This window comes from Bos indicus x Bos taurus, chromosome 3 (genome assembly GCF_003369695.1).
Source record: "Bos indicus x Bos taurus breed Angus x Brahman F1 hybrid chromosome 3, Bos_hybrid_MaternalHap_v2.0, whole genome shotgun sequence".
Classification (NCBI taxonomy): domain Eukaryota; kingdom Metazoa; phylum Chordata; class Mammalia; order Artiodactyla; family Bovidae; genus Bos; species Bos indicus x Bos taurus.
In genome coordinates, this window is record NC_040078.1 from 12,184,914 (window position 1) to 12,200,857 (window position 15,944).

General features: G+C 51.1%; 1 protein-coding gene across 3 annotated transcripts in view; it reads right to left on the reverse strand.

The window, feature by feature from the left end:
- The window catches only part of KIRREL1 (kirre like nephrin family adhesion molecule 1), a 104,979-nt gene extending 91,839 nt beyond the window's left edge, over positions 1–13,140 (reverse strand). For 2 of the 3 annotated variants that reach the window (XM_027529263.1, XM_027529244.1), the window contains exon 1: positions 12,741–13,127. In XM_027529263.1, the coding sequence (XP_027385064.1) occupies positions 12,741–12,792 (52 nt within the window). In that variant the 5' untranslated portion in view covers positions 12,793–13,127. Of the gene's footprint in view, positions 1–12,740 lie in introns of all 3 variants that reach the window. The other variant, XM_027529254.1, reaches the window with a different exon arrangement.
- Positions 13,141–15,944: the final 2,804 nt, after the last annotated feature.

Genomic DNA, 15,944 nt, shown 5'->3' on the forward strand with positions numbered 1-15,944 from the left:
GAGAGAGCAAATGAAATTCCCTTCTCTTCAGAAAAAGGACAAACATGGATGCATCCAGGTTGATTCAAGTTGGTCCTGCCTCAAGAGAGAGATCTTGAGAGTCCAAAGGTGTTCAGATTCTTCCAGAATTGTCTCTCCACCTTCACTCCTGACGCTAGGATCTGTGTTCTAGGAAGCCCGGTCTGACTGACCCTACCTCCTTCTTTGTTTACTCTGAAACTCCTCAGAATGGATGTGTGTAGTTTGCACTTGAAGATGGCTGAAAGTGTAGTCAGTTTTCTGGGGGTTCTTCTTTCCCCTAGTGGACAGGATTCCCTAGATATACGGAGCAACCCATTTTATCAGAAAACTCTGAGGGCAGAGGTGCTCTTCTCTGGCCTGTGGACCTGCCTCGACAGCCTGAGGCTCTGCACCCAGATCACGAAGGGAGGGAGAGAGTGAGTTAGCTCATCATGTTGCCTGAACAACCATTAGGTCTACATGAGTGTGAGAAAATGATCTGCCCAGGGGTGGTCCTCCATTCCTCCCTGAAAATCATGACCCCAAGTAGGTCTACAATCCACCTTCCTTCCCAGATCTCACTTTGCTCATGATCAAACCTTCAAGCCAAAGCCTACAAAGCCTAGGCCCTGGCTACCAGCTCAGTCAACATGTTTTTCCCCCCAAAACCCCACCAATTGAGAGCTGGGTTATGAGGAGTTACTCTTTTCATTTAAAAAAAGAAAGGAGAGGACTGACTGGCTCGGGCATGGAGGCATGTCTCCACCAACATACTGGCTAGTTGCTTTTCAACTCTGCAGCCGGCAGCTGTTGGCATGAGTGAACACTTGGTGGGGTACAGTAGAGGTGGCTGGGAGCGTGGGAGGTGCTGGGGATAAGGCTGGGCAGGTTAGTCTTGGGGCCGAAGATGGGCAGGCCAGCATGCACTGCCCCTTCTCCTGTCGCACAACCTGCTTCTCTAAAACAAACACATCGATGGTCCTGAATCAATGACCCATCCAGGCTCCGTTACACAACCAAGCCAGCTGAAAAGTGAATTCAGGTAAATGAATTCTATTTTTTCTTGCTTCCCATTAGAACGCTGAAGCTCTATTTCCCTAGAGGAAACACATCCTCTAACACTTCAGAGTGTGGTCCAAGGACAAGCAGCATTGGCATCACCTGGGAGCCTGGTGCCAACACAGAAATCCCGTCTGACCCCAGATCTTCTGAATCAGAATCTGCACTTTTTAACCAGATTCCCCAGGTGCTTCACAAGCATGTTCAAGTTTGAGAATCACTGTTCTAACATCCTGAGTTGAAACCTTGTGGAGAGAGAGGGATTTAAACCTAAACCTTCTGGTCCTGCTTACTGTGCATTGCCCAAGGAGTGCTTTCCCAGGGCTTAAAGTAGAGGTAAATGGTTGCTATCACTCCATTTAACAGATGAGGAAACTAAGGCTCACAAAGATGAAGAGCCTGCTGAATCTTCAGAGCCAGGATTAGACCTAATTCTAAAGCAGGGTGCTTTCTATTTGCTGCCATCCCAAAGCTCCCGCCACACGGCACTCCAGAGACCATAAATTCAGGGATTACCAACATCACTGGCATGGTTCACATAGACTTATCTGTATTTGCACCATTATTTGTTCTTCACTCATCCTACTGATCTGCCTTGGACTATGAGCTGTAAAAAAACAGCAGGCACTGTGCAATATGATTTACTGAAAACCAACTGTGTTCCAAATACTGTTCCTTAACATCGATTCCTTCATTCAGTCCTCACAGCAACCTTCTAACGTAGGTCGTATTGTCTCCATTTTATAGATGAGAAAACTGAGGCTCCAGTGACATGACCTGGTCCTGCTCACGCGGGTGGCAGCCTCTCTGGCTTTCCCATTGGCCCTCTGGTCAGGAGGTCCCAGGGCACTTGAGGGGTTATCCAGTTCCAAGGGTGTGTTGAAAGAGACCAGGCTTAGGACACGACCCTGGTATGAAACCAAAGGCAACATGCACAAACCAAATCCCTTAGATATGGGCTCCTCTCTCAATTTTCTGCACAAATGGAGAGCAGCAGCAGTGCAGATAATCCAGAAGTCATTTCAACTTGCTTTGCAATGCATTTTTTTTTTTTTTTTTGCCAAGTCAGATTTCCCCTTCTAATTATATTTGGCTCAAACTGACATTAAAATGAATTTGTATTCTCACTTCACCGACGGCCTGGTAAGGGAAGAAGTCCCAGATGTGTGCAGGGTGATAGGCACATCAGTGTAGACTCAAACATCATCCAGGCAGTAGCCGACTGGGGATGGAGGCTGGAGAGCTGTCAGCGCTGGCAGCAGGAGAGCATGGGAGAGGTGGTGGACAAAGACGGAGCGGGCTTCAGGGGCTTTTGGGAGTCCCCTCAAATCATCCCCACAGTGCGGTCAAGCGGATAGCTTTCCAAGGAGGTGGGGGCTGAGGCTCAGAGCAGCACACAGGGTTTGAGATCAATTGCTCAGGGTCTGGGATTAAAACCCAGGAGTCCACTGGACGACCAGGGAATCCCAATGAAGAAAACCCCAACTTCTCTCTGGGGCTTCACCTAACCCGTCTGCCTGCTCGCGCTCCCTTGTCTCTCTCTCTCTCTCTCTCTCTGCCCCCATCTGCCCATCTCAGCTTCTTTCCTTTTAATAACCTCCCAGTTAAGTGAATCGAATGGGAAGAAGCAGTTAAAAGCACCTCATGGCTTGACAATGCTGGGTAATGGAGCGAGCAGGGCCCCAGGCTGTTCCTGGGAGAATTTAGGAAGGAGGGGGGGAAAAAAGAAGAAAAAAAAAAAACTCAACCAAGGACAAAGTTAATTTAGAAATCAGCTCAGTAGGGTGGGAGTACAGATAGGGGAGAGGGAACTGGACACAAGAGGTTGGGAGATCTGGGGAAAGCACGCTTTATATAAACTGCCTTTGTTCCTGGAAATCATAATCCTTGGGAGGGACCTCGCTCACTCCTTCGGATTCCTCAGCTCCTTCCATCCGGAGCAGGGGGCACAATCAGGGATTGTCCGAGCCGGGATATCTTGAACAGCGCTGCATTCCAGAGGCTCCAGCCGCAGCCCCGGCCTCACATCTGTGGCTGTGCCCTCCCCCTGCCAGGCGGCCTCTTCCACTCCCCCCTCTCCGATAGCCAGACTTCAGCATTTTTCACATACCTCTCTTCCAGCGTTTATCTTACAGTATTGTCAATATGTGTTTATACATCCATCTCCCACACCCGCCCCAGAGTGGCTCAAGGACAAGGACCAAATCTCACTTACCTTTGGATCTCTGGTGCCTACATGCATGCCCAGCCCAGCCCAGCCATTAAAAACACACCAGTTTAGTGGGACACTGGCATGCACCCCTATGGCTCACTCCCATGGTGGGACTCTCCTTCAAAGGTTTCCATTTGAAAAGCCAGAGCCGGCTTCCTTGAAGACGTTTGAAGAATCTCCTAGGCTCAGCTCCCAAATGCACACACATCTCTGGCCACTGACCAGAGGAAATGGCCCAGGATTGACCCTGCAGGGACTAAATAAACCCAGATTGGCCCTCTGATGAAACCAGGTGGATCCCCTAGATTCTGGGAATGCAGACCCAGCCCAGGTTCCCAGAGAACATAGGACAAAGAACCTAGGTATCCACCAAGCTGCAGCGCTTACCACTGAACTCTGCCTCCGGGCATCTTTATCTTATTAGACCTGAGGATTCGAAGAGAAAAAAGGTCTCATCATTTCAAGCCTCCCCAACTCTGGTCACAGATCTGAGACTTCCCAAGGCGAACTGATTTTCTCTTAAGTTTTTCTGCTCACTTCTACCCAGTCAAGCCCGACCATCTGCCCATTTCTTTTTTTTTTTTTTTTTGCCAACTTAAGGGGCTGTAAACCTCAACAGTGGGTAAACCCCAACAGTGGGCTTCCCAGGTGGCACTAGAATCCACCTGCCCTTGCAGGAGACGCAAGAGATGGGTGTTTGAGCCCTGGATCGGGAAGAACCCCTGAAGGAGGGCATGGCAACTCACTCCAGTATTCTTGCCTGGAGAATTCCACGGACAGAGGAGCCTGGCGGGCTACAGTCCATGGGGGTCACAAAGAGTTGGACATGACTGAGGGACTGAGCACACACGCACACAAACCTCTATAGTGGCTCCAACAGATGAGGAGTTTAAGACAAGAGGAGGGTTTGGTGAAGAATGAAGTAGGGATCACAACATTTTTAACACTTCCTTTGCTTTAAAAACAGAAATCCCTGTTTCTTCCTTCTTACAGGAGGTCTCAGGCCTGGCATTTCCAGGCTTTTTTTGGGTCAGGCCCCAGACTACTGTTCTGGATCACCTCCATTATTTCTCCCTAACCCAAATCCTCAACTGCCACCAGCCTCCATGGGCCTTGCGCATTCCAGCAGCCACACCTTGACTCGGGAAGTTCAGGCGGCCTGGTAATGCTCTCCCTCTTCCTGCCACATCCACATCCTGTCCATCCTTAGACCCGCTTCCTCCATGGAGCCTTTCCTGGCCTCTTCAGCCCACAGCAAGCTCCCCAGCTCTGACTGTGCTCACTGCTCTCCAGGCGCCAAATACACCCAAGCCTAGCATTACCTGGAACCTTTGCATATATTTGTACATCTTAGTTTCTGAAAGGGAAGGGACCATATGATATCGTGGGGTTTTTTTATTCCCCATAATGCCTACACAGGGCTTCCCTGGTAGCTCATAATGTACGTTTCATACATAGTAATATACATTTGCTGACTTGAAAAAAACTAACTCTCCCCATTTTATGGAAGAGTAAACTGACACCTTCAGAAGCTAAGTTATTTGCATCTAAATCACAAAGCGAGACCCTTAAAGGCAAAGGTAGTATTTTATTCTTTTGGCAACACTGGTGCCTGGAACATAGTGTAAGCACATAACACATTTCTGTGAGATAAAGGAACCAAGTCCGGATTCTCTTCCCACACAGTGAGGATGGACTCCCTCAACTGCTTTAGAAGGAAAAAAGAGGCAGAGAAGAAAAGCATCACATGGCCAGTTGGGAAGAGGGATGTATGACTCTAATCTGGCCTGGAGTAGGGCAGGCTACCGGGACAGCCCTGCCAGCACAGAGCACTGATACCTGCTGTCCCTTGCTGCCTCAAACCCAGTCCCCATGGCCTTCTGGGAGATTCTTCCATCACCTTCCCAGAGTCAGGCCCCTGGAGGAATGAAGCAGCAGCAGCATCTCCTGGGAAACTAATGGAATTTGCTAGGGAGTACTACAGAGTTCCACCCTGGATTTAAGACCCTGAATCCTGAGGAAGCTGGCTGGCTACAAGGCCCATTTATTTCAATATGATCCCAATTTTGTTAAATGGACTCAAGGAGGGCAGAGAGGAATGAGGCTTCAGCTCCCTGAGACTACAGAGGTTAATAAAAGTTGCTGGAGAAATTAAATGTGGAGGGGGAGAAATTGGGAGCTTGGAGAAAGTTGATGCAGCGTGGGGGAGAGCAGGATGGAGAAAGAAAAATGCGATCTTCAGCAAAAAAGAAAGTCAGCTTTCATCCCAGGAGCTCAAAGAACTCGGTCAGGTTGCACTCTCTGTGAATCAGTGGGTGGGAAGGTGTACGAGCGGGGGCTGCAGGACGGAGAGAGACCAGAATCACACAATGGGGAACCTGAGGGTTCCAACTTTCACAACCTTGTAGTGTGTGCGTCTTCAGAGCAAGACAAGACAAAAACTCGTGCCTTCAAAGACTCTTCAGAGGATGGCTGCCATGGCTGGCAGGGGAATGGGACACATTCCCCTGTATTCTCTGGTGAATGGGTGGGCCGGGGGAAAGGGAGAGAGATCTATTCATAGGTGTATGGGGGTGAGAAGCGGCTGTGTATGCAAGTGCACAGGCGACCACGAGGGAATCTACACGTGTGCACGTGGACACACACACTGCACAGTGAGACTTGCATGCGGCGGCAATGTGGAATGGGTGGGTGTGCCCATCCATCTTCAGGGGCTTCCCTCTGGAATCATTCCTGCCTCCCACTCCCACTTCCCTGCTTGGGATCTGGTCCTGGCTCTGTACTACTTAAATATATCATGTTGGCCAATCTGCTTAACTTCTTTGTTTTTCTTTGTCCACTCACAAAATGGGGATAACTCCTAACAGGTTACTGTTGGTACTTAAAAAAAATTTTTTTTAATTTATTTTTATTTTTGGCTGCACTGGGAGGCATGTGGGATCCCAGTTCCCCGATCAGGGATTGAACTCATGGCCCCTGTATTGGGAGCACAGGGTCTTAACCACTAGACTGCCTGGCAAGTCCTTACTGTTGGTATTAAATGAGTTACTAATGCAAGCAAAACACAAAGCAAGCTCTCCACAGAAGAGAACCGCCTTCTCTCTCACTTAGAATGGACTCATTTTCTTTCCTGACTCCTGAGACAGCCTCTCTTTGACATAACATTTCAGAATTGAGGACATGGCAGCCTCTTTGTTCTTTCCTGCTGACCACTGCCTGCCGCTCCCCCGCTCCCAATCCCAGCCCTTTCCAGGTCAAAGCATCTTCCAGGACAGGGCCAAGTAAAGTGGCCTGGAGGCCTTGAGAAGAAACCAGGCAGGAGCTGATAGGTGGGGAAGGGACATAGCCTTCCCAGCTCTGGATGCATGGACAGGGATGTCCCTATCCTTGGTTGGAAACCATCCCCAAAATTGGGATGATGGAGGCATTTGCCCCTATCCCCTCCCTCCAGTCCAACCTCCCCTTAGCAAGTCATTTCAGCTCTCTAAGACTATTATATTATGTATTAAATGGGGGAAATAATAACTACACTGCTCGTATCATAGGACAGTTGTAATATATCTACCAAATGAGATTGTACATGTGAAAAAGTTGCTAAAATTGGAACGCACTATATAAATACAGGACTTCCCAGGTGGCTCAGTGGCTGAAAAAAAAAAATCCACCTGCCAATGCAGTAGATGCAGCTTTGAACCCTGGATGGGGAAGATCCCCTGGAGAAGGAAATGGCTACCCACTCCAGTATTCTTGATTGGGAAATCTCACGGACAAAGGAGCCTGGCAGCTTACAGTCCATGGAGTCACAAAAGTATCCGATGCAACTTACTTAGTGACTAAACAACACAAAGTTAAAAAGACTCTACAAGTGGGAAGACGAGATCTGCGGCATTACAAACCTCCTGCTCCTGACAGACAAGGAGTTCCCATCCCTACTAAATAAAACAGATGGTCATCCAAGCAAGACAGCAAGATGCTGGTGGTCTAGGCATCTCGGCTGAGCCCTGGGGGAGCAGGCTGAGCCAGGCACCAGGAGGAGCACGGTGTCACTGTGGGGAAGAAGAGCAGGAAGGCGCCCTCTTTTGCCCTCCAAAGCCACCTCAACCGAAGGGAGGCCACCGCACAGGTGCCTCTGCGGTGAAGGGTGCCCAGGGGACCATGGGCTTTGTAGTAAAGCAAAGAGTTTGAATCTGTTGGGATCTAATACTCCCGGGATGGCCCTGAGCAAGTTAATTAAAATTGGCTTTGGTTTCCTCATCCTTAAAATGGGGGTAACACTTCCTTCACAAGGGCATTGTTAAAAGGAATAAACAATGAGTGTGAAGAGCGCACAGTAGGGATTTGACAAGAAGTCATTTTGATGCTTTGGTTGGGAGACCACCTCTTCTACAGTCACTTTTCCCTACCCTAGGGCAGACAGGGCCTCCCAAAGCAGATGAGAACACCAGACCCCAGCCTCTGTGTCTGCCAGGGACGGGGCTGAGTTAGAAGCTCATGGTCTTGGTTTTCTCCCCAGGCCCCCACTCAGTGGGGCCCCCACCCCCTGACTCTCCACAAGTCAGTCTTGCACGTTGCAGGGGTAGTTTCCAAGTTTGCGGCTCACAGACCTGTAAAGGCTGTGTGTAATTTTAGAAACAAACACAAAGCTGCAAACCTTTCCATTCGCCAAGTAAAGCGCTTTTTACGGGACTTCCCTGGAGGTCCGGTGACTAAGGCTTCATGCTCCCAATGAAAGGGACCGAAGTTCAATCCCAGATCAGGGAACTAGATCCTACTTGTTGTAACTAAGACCCGCAGCAGTCAAATAAATACAAAATATAAATAAACAAGCAAAAAATTAAAAGTCATTTATGGTCACTGTTATATTACCAAAGAAAAACCCGTTAAACACCCAAAAATGTAGGACAGAATCTCAGAATAAAAGATGGTTTTAGGAATTTGAATGAATTTCCATTTATTAGCACTCTCTCCTTTTTCCTCTGAGTTTTCCTTCAGCTCTGGATCAGGAAGGACCCTGTCCTGGCTCAGCATCTATCCCTGCTGGCATGTGGGATCCCAGTCAAAGGAAGGTGGGGGAAGTATTTGAGAGGAGCTGATTCCCCAGCCATTAACACCATCAAGATACCCAACCTGTCTAAACCTCGATTTCTCAGCCATGAAATGGGGATAATTACAGAGCCGATCTCAGGGGGCTGTTGTACAGATTAAATTAGATAATGCAAATAAAGTAGTTAGCACAAGGGCTCCATAAATGATCCGTATGATTTCCAGACTCTGAAACGCTGCCACCTCGGGGCTAGCGTTCCTCATTTCTCATAAGAGCTTTGGCTCCTTCTCACTAGAATGCCACCCTCTTCCACTTGGTCCTGTTCTTCCCCAAACCCTTCCTGAGGTCTCCAACCAAGGCTGGTTAGCCTCCCCTTCTGGGTCCTCCACAACCCAGTTCTCTCCACAAAAGATACAAGGCAGAGGTGCTGGAGCCCAGGACCAAGAATCTGGGCTGCTGGAGTGAGAAAACAAAAAGAGAAGGAGGAGCTGGAAAGGAAGCAAGCAACTGGGCTGCCCGTGTCCAGCCACGAAGTCCTAATAGAAGCACTGGCAGGGCATGTCTTTCCAGACATTGCTCCATGCACCTTATGTGGATTAACACGCCATTGCCACCGTATGAAATGTTATTTCTATCCTGACTGTACAGACGAGCAAACTGAGTCACAGAGAAAGCACACAGCTTGTTCAAGCTGACACAACTATCCAGTGGCCTGGGGGGAAAGGGGTTTAGCCAGGGAGCTGGACAGGAGTCTGTGATTTAAGACCATTTAATACTGCCTCCTTCCAACACCGTAGCGCTCTCATCGAGTCAATCAATTGATCAGATATTTAAGGGCACTCATTGCACGCTTAGCACTGTGTCAGAAAGTGAAAGGATAAAAGAGAAATGAAGACTTAGTCCCAGAGGATATAAAGCTCTAAAGGAGTTTTCATCAGAGCACTTGGTTCTCAGGTCAACATGGGGTGAGAGCCAAGGACAAGGCTGGGCTGCTTCATCCCTACCCCACCAGAGAGCCACGGGCAGAGGAGACAGCAGGGACAAGGCTGGGCTGCCTCATCCCTACCCCACCAGAGAGCCACAGGCAGAGGACACAACCAACCATGCAACCATGGGAGCCAGCGGAAGGTGGGAGGCCTAGACAGCTTCTCCTCCTCTTCCTGATCCAGGAGCTTCTGGGGTCCAGAGCGATAGCTGGAGGTAGTGCTAGGCCCTGAAAACTGGGTCTACACCCTTCTCTTGGGGTCTGAGCAGAAGTCCAATCAAGGTCAAGGAGAGGGACCAGGTATCCTGATTTCTGCCGTGTCTCCCGCTGCTCTTCCCCAATCTCAAGATCCTGCTTTGGGTCAGAAATGTGGGCCATCTGAAGTGTGTGTGTGTGTGTGTGGGGTCGGGGGGCACGGTGAGAAGGGAGTCCATTCCCAGCTACTCTTTTTTCCAGACTCTTGTTCTCTGTCTGGATGTAGCTGTACTCAGGCAGTTGAATACTGGGAATTTAGGAGGCCCTGGGGCCTCTTCCCATTACTCCTCGCCACCCTGCCAAGTGGTGGCAGGGATGCCCAGGGGACGTCTAGGGGCTGGAGGGACACATTTTTCCCCTACCCCAACCTCCACCCTCCCCTGGAGGCAGCTCCCGCCCCGAGCCGGCCTGTCATCCCACATTGCTCTGATTAGCTATAATCTTTCTTTTTCAATTTCTCCTCCCTGAGACTGGGGAGCGAGAAAATCTCCCAGAAAATGAATAAATATTTCAATTTTCGGCGCAATCAGTCTGAGGAGCCAGCGCATGATGGAAACGGGGGGAAGGATAATGGTTTTCATTTAGATAAGATACAGAAAATTATTTAGTGAAAAATGAAGATTGATGAAGCCCATTGAAATTCTTTAAAACGCGATTTTTATTTCTCTGCCTAGGCTGAACGTTCCCTTCCTCTCTCCTCTCCGCTCCCCTCAATTCAACTGCCTTCTCCTCCCACCTTCTCCGCACTTGCCCATCACCCTCCCTCAAAAGCCTGGCGACCCCCCTCAGTTTCTCCTCTCACTGCCCCAGTCCCTGCCTACAACTCCTTCTTTCTAAGGATGGAGGCTGAGGAGAGAGGTCCTGCCACCGCCCCCCTCCTCTCCTGCCCAGTCCCGTGAGCATCCCCGTCTTCCCAGGTCCCTACTCCTTCCAACCCTGCCTGCTCTCCAGTCCCTGTTCAGCCTCCCAGGAACACTCAGGAGTGACTTCCTCTCCCCTCTGCTCTATCCTCTCCCTTTTGCTCCCTTTGGTATCCCCCCTCCCACCCCCAAATACTTGTGTACACTTTCATCAGGTCTTGCTTTCACCCTTGCAGGATGATGGGCGACGGAAGCTCAGCTAACCCCTGACCCCTCCCCCGCCAAGACAGAAAGGCACCCAACACTCTTCTCTTGGAGCCTTCCATCCTGCCTCAGTCCACATGCCTCTCCTGTTTGCGAACTGCAGCTTTTGTTCCTTGAAGCTTGTTCGTATCCATGTTGCTGACACATTAAGGCTGCAGGAAAGGGGCAGACAGACGCTGGCCCCCAGCACATACCAGTACTGACCCAGCTGACCCCTCCCCCACCGCGGTGGGCCCTCCTCCCCTCCCCCTCCTCCAGCAGCCTGGCTGAACAAAGTCAGAACTTAAGTCATCCTCCCAACTTTCTGCCAAGTGGCTGGCTTGGCCTGCCAACCTCAGGACCAGGCCTCCTTTCCCCCAGCACCACTTCCACCCCACTCACACTATGAACGTGGGCCCTACCCAAATGCTAAGTATGCATGTGTGTGACCCAGGGGGGTGGGAGCCTTAGGGGACATGATGGGAGGCCCGCCCCCACCAACTCTGCCAGGCTTTGCCTTCAGAGGCAGGAGGGCCCCGCCGGGAGGAGAGGGGAGGGGTCCAATACAACATCCCACCCCTAAACACACACCCACTAGGCCAGGAAGGGAACCGGTAGCAGGGCCTCGCCTGAGGGTGCTCGGTGCCCAGTAACTTTCCTCTTCCCAGATCCACCCTCCCACCACCACCCAAGAGGAGCCCACCTCCTCCATTTTGTTGCCTGAACATCTCCATAGGTATCTGCCTATAGGAATGCCAGTTCAAGTTTCTTTGTTTGCTGGAGGGTTGGGATTCACAGAAGGGTTTCTGTGTGTGGGTCCATATTGTGTCCTCGCAAACGCCCAACTGCATACATGTACTGTGTCTGTGAGTTATGGTGTGTTTGGGTGCTCGAATACGCTGCTATGGGGGAGGAATCTGTCTTCCTCGGATGTGTCAGTGTCTTTGTGTATATGTGTCTGTCTCCGTGTGGGGAATGCTCGCGGGTATGTCTGTCTCCGTAGGTGAATAGTCTGTCTCGGTGTCTAGGACTGGATTTTGGTGTTTGTATGTCAATCTCTCTGTGTCAGCTCCATCTTGGGGGCGGGGGTGGAGTGGGGGGGGGGGGGTGCGGCTAGCTCAGCAGGGTTAAGTCTTCCTTAGAGTCAGATCCAAGAGACAAGAATCCACTCAAACAGAGCCCAGTAGGGGCTGAAGTCTGGGCCCTCGGTTTCTTCAGTTCCCCTGCCGCCCCGCCAGCCCAGCCTTGGGATACACTAACATCCTCATCTCTTTCAACCTCTCCCGCATCTCTCAACCTCTCCTCCATCTCCCAGGCTCTTCCCAGCCGATCCCAAATAAAGCTACATCGGTACTTTTCTGACCCGAAGGTGTTAGCCGCCCCCGACTCCCGCCGCCCCAGCGAATGGCCACTTCCATACCCAGCGGGCCCGAAGCTGCCTTTGGAACTCCACTCCAGACAGGGAGCCTCCGCGGGCAAGGGTTCAAATCCCCACCAGAGGCCCCGAGGCACCCCTCCCTTCCTCTGGAGGGGGCAGCCCCAGGCAGTCTGGAGCCGCGGCTCAGACTCAGCCACGCCAGGGGCTAGGCTGAAGGAGGGCCGGGATTCCCTCAGCTACATCTTCGGCAGCCTGGGTCCCCCGCTTTCCGCGCACCTCCGTCCCCCGAATCTGAGATCCCACCCTCTTCCCAGCCTTCCCTCCCGCCGGGACCCAGGCGTCCGGACTCCGGGTCTCAGAGGGTGGAGGTGAGTAGAGCTGCCAGAGGCTCCGGAAAAGACTTTGAGCGGTCGGATCCCTTTTTCACCCCGACCCCCGGCCCTCGCGGCCCCGATTCTCGGTTCTCCCGCGCAGCCAGAGGAAACAACTTGGGCAAATCAACGGAAAACTCCTCCCCGCAGCCCCCGTTACTCCGCGCGGGGACCCAGCCCCCACCTCGTGGCGTCCCGACCCCCGGGGACCGGCCGCTGGCTGCCGAGCCCCTCGGCGTTCCCCGGGTCGGGGCGCACACTCCGGCCCCCGGGGGAAGCGTGAAGGGGAGCAAGGGCAGGAGCGGGCGGAGCGGGGGGGGTAGGGGAGCTTACCTTGGGAGAAAGTGTCGGAGAGAGTGAGGATCCAGACGAGGAGGCTCAGCATGCTGTCCTTCCGCCGTGCGCCCGCCCGCGGCTGGGGCCCGGAGTTGGCGAGGGAGCGAGAGGAGCGGGCTGGGGAGGAGGGGAGCCCGGGAGCCCGCCCCCCGCCCGCCCGCGCCCGCCCCTGCACACTCACACGCACACTCACTCGCGCGCACAAACTCACTTCCCTTCCCTCCGCTTCTCTTTTATCTCTCCTTCCTCACGGTCCCGTCTCTCTCTCTCTCTCCCTCTCTCTCGCCCCCCTTTCCTTCCCCCTCGCCCTTTTATTATTTCTCGCCTGGAGCTTTATCTCTCCGGGTCTCTTTCGCTCTCTGCTCTCCCTTTCTCCCCCCTTGTCTTCCTTCCCTCTCTCCCTCCGTCCCTCCTCCTGACGTCTACTCTCCCTCCGACGGCGCCTCCCTCCACAGCCCTCCCCTTGCCCCCCCCAGTGCGCGCGCACACACACACTCACACCCCTCGCTGCAACTGAGATGGACGGAACGCCAAGAGAGAAAGCGGTGGAGGGCAAAGCGGGTAACAACGTGAGAGTCGCAGGCGCTGGGGCAGAGACGGCGGGACCCCTGCCCACCCGCACCTCCCTCCCATCTATATACACAGCCCTGGTCCCAGGCTACCGAACTAGGCAGTGGATTGGGGAGGCGGGGCATGGGCTGAGGATCAGCTTCTAGCCCAGGGGATGACTGTGGTGGGGAAGGGTGTGTGAGTGTTTGTGTGTGTTTGGGTGTGTGTAAGCGTGTTTGGGAGAGGAGGGGGTGGGCAGGCGGTGGTTCATGGAATCAAAATGCTTAAAATCCTTTTTTTCTTTCTCTCTCTCTTGTTAATTCCACACCCAGAATCTAACCTCTGGATTCTCAAATTGGGAATTCTCAATTGACTTAGGAATGCTGGGGGTGGGGAAGGAATCACTCCTCTTCCCACCTACTAAAGGCAAAAGCTGGAGAATTCCAGCTGCTTCCTGGATTGGTCTGAGGCCCCCGCCAGGGGGCCTCACCCAGCACACAGTGGGGCCAGGCTGTGTTGGAGTCCTCAGCTGGTGGAGGGCAGGAGTAAATGACTCCTTCCTTTGTTCATCTTATCTTCCCCTCCGGAAAGAGAAGTACTCAACTGGAGGGCTTCAAATAGCGAAGAGGAGAACAGCCACAGGAGGCACAGAGTTTGAGATCCTTTGGGGTTGAGGGTTCTGGGTGCTGGGGAGAAGGAATTCCTGGTGAGATTGATGAAGGCATTCAATAGGGGTCTCCTCTTTCTTAACAGCCAGCCTCTCTCCCAACCCCTAACTAGATGCTTCTGCTCACAGGTCCGGGGGTGCCTGAACCTCTGGGTCCTAGGCAATGAGTTGAGGATACATAACAGAAATCGCACAGGAATTGCACAACTTTACAAAATTGGTCTAGAGAGGTCTCCACTTCTTTCCTCCCAGATCTTAAGTCTCCTGGGTCCCTCATTACCCGCCAAGATTCTGGATTTCAGCCCCCGGAGCCAAGGTTCATGGCTCTTTGGTGCCCTCTGCTGGTTTGAGGCAGTTATGATGCCTCTTTCTTCCACAGATAACTGACTCTAGGCTGAATGGTCCAGGTACATCCACATAGGAGGACACAGAAACACAAACTCACATTCAGAAGCATTCTATGCACAGACCAGAGGGTCCTTCATATGTTCTAAAACACATGTGTACGGTCAAACACACAGTTTAAAAATAAAGAGTATACCTAACCCAGAGAAATAGGAATAAATATAATCACAAATACATACAAACAGCCGCACATCAGCATGCAGACACAAGGGCTTTTAATTTACTCATCATTAATCTTGCATTTTGCAGATATTCTTGCATCTTGCATTCTTCAATGTTTGTTTATGTTCCAGTCATAATTTTAGGCCCTGGAGCTATAGCAATGAAAAAACAAACAAAAAAAAATTTTTTTTTTTTTTTTTACAAAGTCCCTCCCTCAGAATATTCTATACTGGAGACCAGGAAGAGGCAATAGAAAAATAATAGAAAACACAAGGTTGTAGTAAATGCTATGAGAGACAAATAAAGCAGGATACAATGAATAGGGAGTGGAAGGAAAGGAGCAATTGCTACTCTTTCCAGAGTCAGGGAAAGCTGCTCTGCTAAAATAACATCTAAGCAGATACCTGAAGAAACTGAGAGATACAGGTGGTCAGGCAGGCATCTAAGTGGAGACTGTAGCAGGTAGGTAGAAACAGCAAGTATAATAGAAGGGCCCTGAGGAAGGGATGCTCTTGGAATATCATCTGTGAGACAGCCTTTTCTCCTTTTTATTCTGCATGGAAAGGAGGCCCGCAGCAATACTATTTAGGAAAATTTTTGAAGAAAAAAATCCAGAGCCAAGGAAGAGAATATTCTTCGCTTAGTGAGTGCTTCCTGTCTACCTTCTGCTATTCAGGTTTGATGGTGATTCTCAATGTGACGAGGGACTAGGTTATCAGAGCTTTACCCTTCCCTTGGCTTTTTATCTCACTTCGAAACCCCAGCAACAGAGAAGCTAAATTTCTCTAGGTCCTTAACAGCCAAATAGTAATCTCACTCCCCTCTCCTGGTCCCTTAACTTCCCACCCTGCCTGCTCCCTTTAATCTCTGATTCTTACAAGCTCTGTTCACAGCAAACACAATTCTGCAGACTCCCCTCCACAAAAGCCAGTCAACATTCCAGATGCCAAAGTTTAAGACCCCATCTCCAACCAAGGATCTTCAACATCAGCTGTGTATTAGATCTCCTGAGGGACCTTTAAAAAACACCAGTGCTTTGGCCTCACTCCCAAAGATTAATTGTTCTGTAGTGAATCCCAAGCATCAGGATTTAACCTCCCCAGGGAATTCTGATGGGCAGCCAGGGTTGAGAACCAGGAAGCAAGCCCCTGCTTTCCAGGCATTGACCTCAGCAAGGCCACACACCATGGGGTGCTGTACCCTCTTCCCTCCACCAGCAGTTTTGCTTCCTGCTAATCCTGCTTCTTCCTCTCCTCCTTGTAGGGAGGACCCCAGTCAAGCTCTCACAACTTTCTTCCATTCTAATCTCTCTCACGGTAATATTCACAATTCTAATTGGATTAACTGAGTCTACTGGAATTTAATCACATAACTTTCATCAAACTGGGGACATCGTGGGGTTGAGTCTCCAGTATCTG